General features: G+C 46.1%; 2 protein-coding genes across 9 annotated transcripts in view; both read right to left on the bottom strand.

The window, feature by feature from the left end:
• The window catches only part of RABGAP1L (RAB GTPase activating protein 1 like), a 201773-nt gene that overhangs the window by 126526 nt on the left and 62342 nt on the right, over positions 1 to 12905 (bottom strand). The gene's annotated exons all lie outside the window — the stretch shown is intronic.
• On the bottom strand, positions 8824 to 11877 carry GPR52 (G protein-coupled receptor 52). 2 transcript variants are annotated; one of them, XM_027892857.1, is made up of 2 exons: positions 11844 to 11877; positions 8824 to 10109 (listed from the first exon to the last, which is right to left on the bottom strand). In XM_027892857.1, exon 2 carries the CDS (start codon positions 9915 to 9917, stop codon positions 8832 to 8834), a length of 1086 nt encoding a protein of 361 aa, XP_027748658.1. In that variant the 5' UTR covers positions 9918 to 10109; positions 11844 to 11877; the 3' UTR covers positions 8824 to 8831. The 2 variants fall into 2 exon arrangements, with proteins under 2 accessions (XP_027748658.1, XP_027748656.1); XM_027892855.1 differs by lacking the exon at positions 11844 to 11877 and adding an exon at positions 10977 to 11684.

The raw sequence follows: 12905 nt of genomic DNA, 5'->3' as shown, positions 1-12905 counted from the left end.
AAAAAAAAAAAAAAAAAAAAAAGCTTTGGGATTAAAATATTGCCAAGTTTTGATGGCTTCTAGACTGCAAACATTGTTAGGAGACATGTTATAAATGCCAGGGCCCACACACCTTCCTTTTTCAGTGTTTTAAATTAAAGAGCATTTCCAATAAGGTAACAGAAAAAAAAAAATCACCAAACCCACAATATAAACCAAATATCCACATGAAATGTCATCATTTTATATACCAGCACATTGTTTTTCAAACTATTATTACTTTATAAGAAGTAATGCCCACGGTCTTGTTGGTTCCTGCAAGTTCATTTAAACCCTGCTAAGAAAATGAACAAGACAAACTCAGCCATGGAAGTACCTTCAGCACCGACATCCAGAGCTGCAGTCCTGCCTGACATTTTCCCATCTTTTCCACAAAATGAAGAAGAGGGAGAGGACTCAAGGTAGCCTGAAGGTGCAGGAGCACTTGGAACTGCACCACAGGAAAACACATCTGAGCATAGAGAAATCACGATTTAACCACCCAAAGCCAACAAAGAAAGGACCCCAACAAATCACCTTTTGTTCACAGAACATGACTATTGACACTGCTTTTAAAAGCAAATGAGAAATGTTACCGGGGCAAACGGGTGTTAACTGATCTTATCACAAACTGAGAGGAGTGGGATGGAACAGCTCTCTGCAAAACCTAGTGAGGAGACCAGAGTTTGGGAGATTTGCTGACAGGCAGGGGGCTGTTTCCAGCTCCAGTTCTACAGAGACCTACTTTGATCTCTGGTTTTATTTCTCAGTACCTGGTTTCAGAGAGCAGATGAGATGCTGTGATTAGGGGTGGAGCAGCGTGGTCAGACCCTCAGCACAGCTCTTTAAGGTACCTGCCTTTGCTGTTTGCTTCGCTGTTAACTTTGGGGACTGCAGAGACACCTGAGAAAATGCCAGTGAGATGTCGGGCACCACAAACCAGGTGTCATCAGCCACAACGGGCTGCCAGGGCAAGGCAATTCCACCAAGGATTTGGTTGTTCTTCCTTGAATACATCATGGCAGTCCCCGCCCTTCCTTCCACCCTCTCGGTTTGGCACCACAAGTTTTCCAATGGCAGGAGGCAGCAGAGGACTCGTCGGAGCTCTGCTGAACCAGCTGCAGCTTGGCTGGGGTACCTGACTTAGTGCAGGCACCCCTATTCTTGCAGCATCCTGTTTTAATTTTAAAAAATCCCAGTATTTAATAGGGTTAAGAAGCCCTTTTTGCTGTGACTGCCTATAAAATAGCTTGGCTCTTCATTATTGTTTTTTTTAAAAGAAGTTTACCCCTAAATGCTTGACATCAGAGCTAGCAACACAGTCCCCCTTCACGAGAGCCTTGCTGGTGCTTGCTTTTCCAGGAGGTGTTTTGCTTCCGTAGCGAGAAAAGATGGAGACAGTTGATCATCCTGACACTTCTCTCAGTGCCACCTTCCACACACACACACACACACACACAGACACACAGCCACAGATGTTCATCCCTCACTCACAGCTCCGTGCAGAGAGAGCAGCTGAAGGAAACTGGGCATTCTTTTTCTGCCAGACCGAGGATGAAAAGGAAATCTCCAGAGTCAGTAGAGGAGCAATAAGGATGCACCAAGGGCAGGGCGCAGGAAGGGGAGAGCAGACGCTGTAGGTCCTCTGGCATCAACACTGTCTGCAACAGCAGCTGGGAACAGATGCCTAAGGATAAGGATAAGAGCAGGACACACACAGTGGGACACACCGTCCCCCAGCCCTGGGTAACCTGCAGCACAGGGGCTCCTGGGCCAGAAGCACAAGGACAGCACCTAACACACTGTTCCTCCTTGGATTTCCCTGGCTTTTTAACCCATGGCAGCTTTTGCCATGCAGAGACTCTCCTGGCAATACATCCCACAATGCACTATACGCAGTTTGTTTTTGTAGTTTTTCATTTTAATTTTTTTTTTCCCCCCACTAGAAGAGAAACAGTGAGTGATTACAGCCTGTTCTTCCCCAGGACATTCACAACCTCTCTCCCCTCCCTGCATCTCAGTCCTTTCTTTTCCAGGCTGGAAAATCCTAAAGACTTGAACTCTTCCCTGGACAAGAGGAGCCCCTTTGTCATTCCTCAGAACTCCTTCCAGCTGTGCTAACATGGACTAGGCACACTTGGGATTCAAGGCCCAGGCACACCACAGTGATGGCAGAGATGATTACTAACCATTTTCTTAATTATTTCTATAATTACTAATATCTCAATACTTTTTACTAAGCCATGGCTCATTAAACTACCATCTCCAGAAGGTGACTTAATGGAACCCCAAATCCCCTGACAGAAAACAGACACCATTCATTCTGTTACTGTATGAAAAACAAGACCTGCTTTTCTTCAGAGCCAACATTTCTATTTAATCTCTTGAATTTCACCTGCCACTTGAAATCCAAGTCTTCCCCAAAATAAATGATCGACAGGTTTTCCTCACATACAACACATTTCAAATCTCTTTATACCAACAGGAAGAATTTTAGTCTCGGTATAAATTTATTTTTAAACAAAATCAATACCCTTATTACAAGAGCACTTTGTTATGATTTTTATTTTCAAATTACAGGCATTACTAATGCAATGAAATTCATAAAATAAGATGACCACTGAATGAAGCACAATCGTATCAAGGACCAACCGTCAAAGACATAAATTTTCCCCAAGAAAGGGATAACGTGGACAAAACCTCCAGTGGCACTTAACCAGTAACTCCCCTATTCTGCCATCAGAACCAGAGGAAATACAACAAACAGATCAAGTATCTCCAAAATACCCATTCACCAGCAAAACAGAGTTTCTTTAGTTAGCAACACGTTCAAATAAAATCAGTGGCAAATAATATTTCAGCCCAACAGACAAGGCTGGAGAACTTGTCATCTGTCACTGAGGCTCTTGCCAAGACACCTGAAATCTGGTAAACAGGGTACAGCAACAGTCCTTTTAGGTGCAAAGAAATGCAGCCTAAACAGATGTCAGACTGGCTGCAGTTCCCTTCAAGGAGATGATCTCTGCAGTGCTCTCATGAAGGGTTTCACCTCTGTGAAAGTCAACACAGCTACAACACAGCAAACTTGGGTTGCAAATTCAAATTTAAAACTGAACTGCAAAAAAACCCCAAAGCCAGAGACCCAGTAAAGCACAGCCAGCAAAGGAAAATGATTCCTTGGTTGCGAGTTCCCAAGGCAAGAGATCGCAGAAAATGAGGTCTCCAGAAGTCCGGAGTCAAAAAAAACCCACAAATCTTAAATTTAATTATGATAACAAAAGTAAGCAGAACTAGGGGCTAATTTCTGGCTTTCCTGTGTGGCACCTGCATAAGCCAACGTGAGGTATTGCCTGGAGAACATCCAGGATGACAAGGCAGGCAGCTGTGGACAAAGGCCTTGCATTTCCAGGCTGTGTTTGCCGTCCTGGCTTCGGCAGTTTTAGCACACACTTAGCGCTTCTCCAACTCCAGCCACAAAGTGCTCCCCAAAGCCCCTGAAACGCACAAAAAGCTGCCACTGAAACCTCGCCATGAAACGACTGTTTACAACCCTTCTGTACACACACTGACTCAAAAGTGCCCGATAAAAAAAACCTGCACCGAGCACAACGAAACCCTCAGGGAGGCCCCGCTGGCCTGTCCAGGGCACAGAGGAAAACCAGACCGATCTGTTCTTGACCCACTAACAACTCATTACTGATAGCACACAGACCTCTCTTTTTTATAACGACAATGGCTTTCCTTACCGTTCAAAGCCCTAATAAACACAGCTCTCCAAACCCTCGCTGAGGCAGTTCAGGCACTGCTGCCCTCAGGTGTCTCTCGCCCCTCTGTGAGGGATTAACTCCACCACAAAGAGTTGAAGCACAGGGCAGGCACACCCCTCATCCTGGTCCCCAAAAATGGGGTTGTGCTGAGCCACCAGTGAACCCCAAACAGCCAGGGGAAGAGCAGGTTCTGCCGGTGCCTCTCCCGGGGCAGAACGAACTTGCCTGCTCACGGATTTGTTCTAAATTTAGATGTCACCCAAGAACTTGTCAATAGTACCTGCACAGGCATAAAATAACACTGGAGAGATCGTACAAGGACTGGAAACTCTCACCTGTACAGGTGTTTGAAGACTTCCTTGCCCAAACTGTATGAAAATCCAAGTACATGTTTCCCAAGTAACACACCCTCTGTTAAACTTGCCCAAACCACCACCCCATCCTTCATTGAAATACCCCACTAAGTCACAGGATCGCAGAATATGCTGAGTTGGAAGGGACAAATGGGCTTCTTCCATTGATGAGAAGAATTTGTGCTTATTCAAATAACTTAAAGAAGAAGGGGAAAAAAGACATTTAATTTCACTTAAAGAAAAATAAGAAACGAAGAGCAATTCTTTCAAGATGCAGAAGTGCCCTCACATAATTCACACTGACACAGCTGAGCTTCCCCTTCTCAAAACCTTGGTGTCTGTCCCTTTTTCTAACACTGACAGCAGAGACCTGTGTATATAAATTCAGTACATACTTAAAAACAATTTAAACATGTCTGTGTAAAATAGAGGGGGGGGGGAATCTGGCATTCCTTGAACTCCCTTTGATTTAGCAAAAATCTTTAAGCAATGCTGCAGGTGACAGGAAAACACTGCCTCGGTGATGTTGCCATTTCGGGAAAGGCCTAAAAATTCATCGGCATCGAGTTAACAAAGTCCTGTTTGGTTTGGCCACTCGCATGACAGACCTGAAGCATTTCCATCAAGAAACCCCAACAAAATAAATATGATTCAGTTCCTCAGCAGAACAATGCACCACTCCATCCATTAAAAAATAAAGAGGCAGAGGTAATGGCACAACTCCTCATTAGGTGTCAATTCAAACTTTGGCCCAAAAAAGGACATTTTACTACTCTTGCTGACTGCAAAACCTAAGCGTGCTTATGGATATTCCACTGCCAAACACGAATGAATGTAAATTAATCACAAAACCAGCACTTCTGAGAGGTCTTCCTAAACTGTACCTGTGAAAGGCAGCTCAGTAAAGCAACTTTTCCCAGCTTTTCAGGTGAGGAAGCACAGAAGTAACCCTTCCACAATACCTCGTGCTTGACCAAGTACAGCTACAAAATGGATTCTTAAGCAAAAACAGGAGGGAGGAAAGATCCAACTTTAGGACAAGAAGTAAACTTTTAGAAGACATCAACGTGCTTTCCATCACTACAATTCCTCTTCCCTTTAAAAAAGAGTATTTTAAGGAGAAACTCTCTTAGCCACCCCGGAAAATAAGGAAGCACTTTAATTTGGCAAAGGAAAGATTCCTTTTGTGGCAGTGCTTTTGCTGCCATCCCATGATTTTTAGGACTTTTCCTTAGGCTGAAGACACGAGGTTCCAAAAAATGGTGAGTGAGGCAACCGAGCTTGATGTTGCCTCTGGGGCACTGCAAACAGCAGCACTCAAGAGAAATGCAAGAGCACGATATAATCTACCTGCAAAAAGGAGTTTTTTCCATATATATTGAGTTTTTCATTTAATATTTTGCCTATGTTTTCTTCCCCTGGCTACTTTTTATCACCTCTGTTATCAACGTTTTTTTTCCTCCCACCTTCTTTAGTGTCTGCTCACCTATTTACCAGGTATTTCACATGAGAGTGGGATGTGTACTCCAGATGCCCAGCTTTAAAAGCCTCATTCTTTAATCAGATTTGCATATAAGAACATGAGACTTTATATAATGACAGAGTGAAAAAAATCAAAAGTGATGGATCGGGTGACTGGAATTTCTGTGACTCTTTTAATCCACTTCAACGCCCAGCCTTGCAATTTTGGAAGAGAATTCAGCACCAGCTGGAACCCTCAGACAGCATTAGTAAAACAATAACAAACCTCCCTCAAGTAAAGATTTTAAATCATGAGTTTAGAAAACACTTCCAAAAAATGAAACACACTTACTAAATTTAACAGATTCACGTGACCGAGCACCGGGTCAAATCCTGTCACCTGGGAAACAGCAAGAAGAAAAGCAATATTTAAGTCTGCTGAGGATGTCTAATTTGACAGATGCCAGGAGATTTATAGAGAGAACAGTTTGAAATGTGATTTTACAGCAGCTGAGATTCAGCGTCCGGGTAAGTGAATTAACGTTCTTGCAGCAACAATATTCAACCAAAAAAAGACGAAAAAAGGGGGTGAAGAACCTTGGAACCTACAAGTTGTTTGCAGGGTATTGGATTTCTGGTCCACTCTCCTCCTCTGAGAGCAGCCTGAGGGAAAAGGAAACCTCCAGTTCCACCTGACAGCTCCACATGGTAGGGAGGAACGTCTTGCTACCTCTGCCCTGCAGGGTGAGTAAACCTGCCCTGCAGGGTGAGTAAACCTCGTGCTGCAGCCCCTGAGGCCAAACCCTCTCTCTGACCTCCCATTTCCAGGCAATAAAGCTTGAAAATCAAGTGCACTGCCGAGGTCACACCGGCGGGGTTCAACTAAGGCAGGAGCACAGGTGAGTCACCTCAGGTGCTCCTGCACATCTGCAGTTCCAGTGCCGAGCTCACAACGCGCCCGCTGCCTCCAGCCTGGCTTCAGACAGTGTTAGTTCAACTTCAGGCACTTTCTAGACCCTTTCCTGAATTTCAGATAACGAGTTCAGTGGTGCTAAGCCAGGGAGCGGGGAGGAAGGAGATGTTTCATTCACTGCTCCCTTGCACACCCAGGGCCTCCCAGGCTAGACACAAGAAGGGCAAAGCGAAGTGAGCCCAAGCTGTGTTTGCAAGGACAGTGGGGTTACACGACCTGACAGAGCAGCACTCAGCCAAAAAGAGCCTTCTGAAGTAAACAGCAACTTGTCCCAAGAAGGCAGCAGACACGTTCCTGCAGACAGGGAGCGTTACCAGACCCACGTGGAGGATATGACTTATTTTCCCCTAATATCTATGAGAGCTGCCAGTCCAGCAGCAGCTCGGCTCAGCTTGAGGAATGTCTGAAGTCATGTTTGAACCTGCAATGCCAGAAACTGGTATCTGAATGTTTTAGACAGCAGGGGAACAGCTCTGAGGTCTGGATTTGAAATCCTTCCCCCAAAAGGATTTTCACAGAGAACAGAGGCTGACATCAGGGAACTAACGCCAAGGCTGGGTTTGATAGACATAATACTACTTTATTCCACTGTTTCAACTTTCTTACAGGTTTAAAAATAATAATAAAAAAAAACCCAAAAAACAAAACCAAAACCTTACAGGGGTTCAGAACCACCTCAACAGAACAAAGAGTACAGAATTAAGGGAGCTCTAGAGTCAAACCACAAGTGTGCACACGTGGTCAGCTTCCATTACAAAAAGTAATAGGCACAATCTTCACATATGCAGTTTGGTGAAAGAAGGAATAATAGTGCAGTGTTGAAAGGCACCAATAATCAATAATTGGGCCCTTTTTAAAAGCCAATAACCATCTAAGAAAATGACATTTGGCTCAAAATTATAATTTAAAATACCGTATCGACTGGCATGCATCTGAACCCCTAGCAATTTATTACACAAACCTAATGTGCGCCCTCGCAAAACCAGAAAGATTTCATCAGTGGACCTGAAAGGCAGTTCAGTACAAAAGGAAATACTGAAGCTCTTGGCCTGTAATCAACACTAAACCGTCTTGTTCACCTCCTCCGAGAACACTCGTCTAACAAACAGCTATTCAACAACGGCACAGAAGTGTTTCTCTTAAAGCAAGTGTAAGTTCTTTTAATCCTGTAGCATTGACCTATCCCATGTGCTAGGAAAACATTAGGCACGGACCACAATTTATGTTTTCTCTTTAAAAAAAAAAAAACTAAAAAAGTACAGAATGTGCAAGCGAGGCCCGCAGGATGGGCTGACAGCTACGGCAGTGAGCAATTTAGACTGCCCAAAGAGAAGGGCTGGTTAGTTTGAATCCTCCCAGCAGTGCTGACACGCTGCTGTGTGCCATTATCATCCCTGCCTTAGGAGTGTCTGTGGAGCCAACAAGGAAAAGCTTTAGCACGCCCTAAAGGACACTCCGTGGATCCCGTGTGCTGATGTACCGGGATCGGCCGAAGGAGTCCTCGGGCACAGGCAGCTGCAGTCACTCAGCCAGCCACCAAGGGCTTGTGCTTTCTGCAGCAATAATGAATGGTCTGAAACTCAGACTACCTCGCAGGTGCCCTCAAACTAAACCTCCCCCCCCCCCCCCCACCAGACGTGATGGAATCTAGGGATGCACAGCATGGAAAAAAAGAGGGGAAATGAGAGGGAAAGCTGTGACAGTGGTACCCAAACGTGCCGGTTTATCCCGAAGCGTCATGCCCAGGGCAGGGTTTATGCATCTCACAACTGAAAATTGTACAGGATGTGAGCAGAGATAGAGCTGATTATTAACCTGCAGTATCTACTACAGTCCTCAGGTATATAATTTATGGATAGCTGCTTACTGTGGTGTTGATTGCTTCCTCTTAAGTATATTGAGATTCTGAAGGCTACAGTATATTCTGACACAAAGATAGTAGGACAGCTCGTCTACAAGGGGGAAAACATAAGGTAGTAACTAAGTTATTTATTTTAGGAGGAACCTCCTCTGATAGTTACTGGTAGTTACTTCATGCCCTTTGGAAGATTTTTAGTCCTGACTTTCTTGGTGGTCTCTGAGGAACTGCTCTCCTCACAATTCCCCCAGAGTTCAGTGACCCCTCTCACAGCAGCCTTTTCCTTTTCCGCGATCCCTTTCGAACTCCCTCTCACACCGGGGCGAGCCGTTCGAGTAACCATTCCTCTCTGGCCAGTTTCGCAGCCGCTATCGCCGCTCGGTCGCGCGCGCCACTCGTCCCTAAATGGAGCAGGAGTTGGCCCGTTTCCTCGGCTTGGGGTCCCGCACGTCCCTGTCTTTCAAACACGTGCAGGAGGAGCATATCGTCTCCGACAGCCTCCGCAGCCCCAGCCTGAACACGCTGTTGGAGAGGCTGTAGATGACACAGTTGCAGAAACTATTGCTTATAGCAAGCCACGTGGTTAGGAAGGAGAGCGCGGGGTTGTCCAGCACCCTGGAGCTCTCCAGCAGGAAGTAAATGATATAGGGCAGCCACAGCACGTAGAACACGCTGGTTATCCGAAACAAAACCATGGCGTAGCGGCGGTCGGGGCCGTGCCCCGCGTCCCCGGCAGCGTCCACCTCGTGGCTGGGGAAGCGAGCTCTGCGGTCGTTTATCTCTTTGGTGTGCTGCCGGCAGATCTTGAAGATGTGGAAGTAGGTGAAGCAGATGACGAAGGCAGCGGGAGCGTAGAGTAAGCACACGATAAAGCCAGTGAAATAGGCGTTAGTTAGCCAGGAGGTAGCACACCATTCAAAAATATCTCCGTGGTAACCAGGTTTCCCCCAACCGAAAAAGGAAGGCAAGAAGATCAGGCAAGAGTATATCCAGATCAAACTGATGCAGATTCTCAAGCGACAAGGGGTGACCAGCTGGTTATAGGAGAGAGGCTTGGTTATAGCGAGATAGCGATCCACACTGATGCAAGCGAGACATGCCATGGACACGCTTTTGAGCACAGAGATGATATATCCGAAAACTTGACAGGTCAGGGACTCGTGGACACCTGTCGGGTAGTGGAGCAGCGACAGAGTAGGAACCAAGCAGCTGACTCCAACAAAGAGATCGGCATAGGCCATGGTCTGAATAAAATAGCTGGTGGTGTAATGATGCAGGAGTGGAGCACAGTGGAAAACAAATATCACGGTTAAGTTACCCGCAATGATTAAAAACGTGAGCAGGACAATAACGACTGTCTCAAGGATACAGACGTCAACTGCATTGTAGTGACCGAATCCAAGAGGGCAGGAGAGGTGCTCAGATATGTTCATAACACTACTGCTCATATTCAGAGTCCTCCATTCAATCCATCGGGACTGGTTCATGCTTTGTGCTTAGGGAACACTGCAATCTGAGCCTGAGCGAGCAGGTGACCTGCTGAACAGCAGCTAAACTCTGCTCCAGCGCCTCCAGATCTCTCTTTGCAGACACTGCCAGTGCTTACAGGGGACGGGGTTACAGTCCCATAGCTGTTGATGCCTCCTCAGCATCAGTGCATCACCTCTGGCACACCTTGGCTTTAAGGAAAGAAAGAAAGAAAAGAAAAGAAAAACAAAAGCCAGAAAGAGAAAGGCCACTGATCAGCTCCTCCAGTGCTCTTGACCCATCTTTAGCAAACACAAGGCACTTCTTTAAAACAAGCAGGTACCCAGAAATACAGAAATAAAAACTGACAAAAGAGACACATTCATTTCCCGGGGAATCTCTGACTGCTTATTTTCCTGAGAAAGTCCTTTACTTTGGAATATACTGGGGAGAGGGGGAGGAAGGGAAGGAGGAACCTCAGTACAGCTCAGGTTTCCCGGACCAGCAGTTACTGGAGAAAATCTTTATAATGTCTCAGTTTAAATCCCAGACTGACTGGAGACTAAAGGAAAAAGTTCATCCTCTAATGCTGCCTTTCCTGGTTCCGTTCAGGAGATGGAACTCCGTCTGAGCCGTGCTATTCACTGGGAAGGTAAGGAAAGCATTTTTCTCAAGGTTAATTCCAATAGACTCACCACTGTTTGGGTATGAATAATGAATTTTATTTGGAGGGAGACGGGTGGGGGGATGAGGCAGACTAGTCCTCTGACTCCCAAGAAAGAAAACATACATCTCACATACAATGAGGAAGATCGTGACTATTCACTTGAAAATGAAAATAATTTAAGAATAGAATTTGGAGGCTTATGTCAATATTCACAGTTCCTTCAAACAGTTATAGTCCATCACAATTATTAATGCCAGAACCACAATTCAATGTCCCCAGAGACAAAATAAATCCTCTTGAAATTTAATTTCAGCAACGGCAATGTAAAATAATCATCTTTGGAAACTCTGCCGTATCTGCGACAGTGGATCAGTACCCAGGAGTTCATAGGTATAGCCATGATATTGCTCACCTCTGTAGCAACACCTGAATCATTTCACAAACCCCCACACAAGGAGCTCAGAAACTTCCATCTGCATTCTGCTGGGAAGCTAATGAAATGCTGATTTGACTAGAAAAGCTGCCATTGTTTACTACTCCATTACCCTGTTATTCAGCTTCATCTTCTCAGGGGTTTAGGGTTCCTGTATTTATTAGATGATCAGCATGATAAATAGTTGCTTTAAAAGAAATGCTCTTCTAATTGCAGGACATTATCTTGTTCATTTTAGTCACAGTCACAGGAGAGAGCAAACGTTAAGAGAAAGGATCTTCTGTGTTCAGTTCTAAGTAAATGCTTGATTAGTTCAGGAATCATTAGGCAGGTAATTAAATGTATACAATCTCGTTTTTTGAAAGGCCCCTAAAACGTTAAAACCATCTTTGATCCTAGAGTTCCTGAGACTAGAAGACTGGCAGTGAAAATAAATGAATCCACACGAAACGATCTCCAAGGTCATTCAGATATTACGCTGTCATTTGCTTTAAGTCTCTTTAAAAGTACCGGCATCTCTCGGGTGATTTTCATAGTCCTTGCCGCCGTGTCTTCGGGGAGGGATTTCAGACCCCAGAAAAGCCCAGCGTTCAATTCTGTCGCAGCACTTCGAGAGAGAAAGCGTTCTTTTCGGAGTTCATTTCCTGCCTCGCATCGCCGGCGCTGTAGAGCGAAGTCCCCTTCTCAGGTTTTATAACATCCCAGAATATTTCCGGCTATCCGCTCCCCTTTTTGTCTTACAGCGCAACGGTACCAAAACCCTCCCCCCAAAAAAAATTAAATAAAAAAAAAAAATCACTCCTTCCTCCGATTCTCTGCTAAAGCAATAGAGAGAAGCTGTCTCACCTACGCGCATCCCCTCTGCCGGGGCAGTCCTGTCACCGCGGTGCGGCTGGCGATGCTGCTGCTTCTTCTTCCATCATCCCCCTCCCTCCCTCCCTCCTCCCAGGGCGAGCGGTGCCTGCACCTGAGCCCGGCTCCTCCTGTTCCTCCTCCTCCTCCTCCTCCTCCTCCTCCTCCTCCCGCCGCAGCTCGCCGGGCGCTGGAGCGGTGCCTGCCGCTCCCCTGCTCCCGGCACATCCAATGGCGCCGCCGCTGGCACCGGGAAGGAGGGAACAGCAATTCAGGGAGGGGGGGAAAAGGAGCGGAGCATCCCCCCTGGGATGCCGCGGATCGGTGCGGCGGGGTCCGGGTCCGGACCCCGCCGCACCAATCCGCGGCATCCCAGGGGGGATGCTCCGCTCCGGCAGCTCACACCCTACACCCTAATCCTTGTAAACCCGTCCCTCAAAAGTTATCTCCCCCCGTTAGTAACTTTCCCGTCTCTTCAGTTGCGCGCGCCACCTTTTTTAATTACATACAGATGGGTAAAAACTCGCGGTTTCGGTAGTGCCTGCCAGGTCTTCTCTTTTTAACTGCTTCACAACATCGGTTTAAATACAAACGCCTGCATTGTTTTCCCCCGACTTAAGCCCCAAATAACCGAGCTCTCCACTCTTGCAAAGCTGGAAATGAAAGGACTCGGAACTTTTCGTTTGCTTGGCGCTTTCCAAAAATAAATAAATAAGTTACCTTAACGCAGCCACGCCCCGCGCGTCCTTAAGACACCGAAACAGCAGGTTTAGGCACCAAAACACCAACCCCAGAACAGCATTTTGGGCTATCGATCAGCAAAAAGACGTGGCAGGGACGGCCGGCACTGGAGGCTTTAACTAACGAAGTCATTAGAAACCACGGTGATTTAAATCCTTTTAGTTCCCAGGCAAACCACGGGCAAAATTTTAATAAGCTGCTCCTGGGTTAACATCTTGTATTTCGAGTACCGCCTGGAGCGAATATTCAAGGCTGAGTGACAAGTGTGTAGCAATGCGAGGCAGCACAAACTGCAGCAGTGCAAGGGTGGTTTTG

Source organism: Empidonax traillii, unplaced genomic scaffold (genome assembly GCF_003031625.1).
Source record: "Empidonax traillii isolate 1590-97213 ecotype Southwest subspecies unplaced genomic scaffold, ASM303162v1 scaffold372:size565953, whole genome shotgun sequence".
In the NCBI taxonomy this organism is placed as follows: Eukaryota; Metazoa; Chordata; class Aves; order Passeriformes; family Tyrannidae; genus Empidonax; species Empidonax traillii.
The sequence above is the reverse complement of the archived record's forward strand: the minus strand, read 5'-3'. Positions and strand labels throughout refer to the sequence as shown.

What these genes read in the sequence shown, in the direction of transcription:
- GPR52 (XM_027892857.1), bottom strand. Translation starts at nt 9,917, where the DNA reads ATGAACCAGTCCCGATGGATTGAATGGAGGACTCTGAATATGAGCAGT.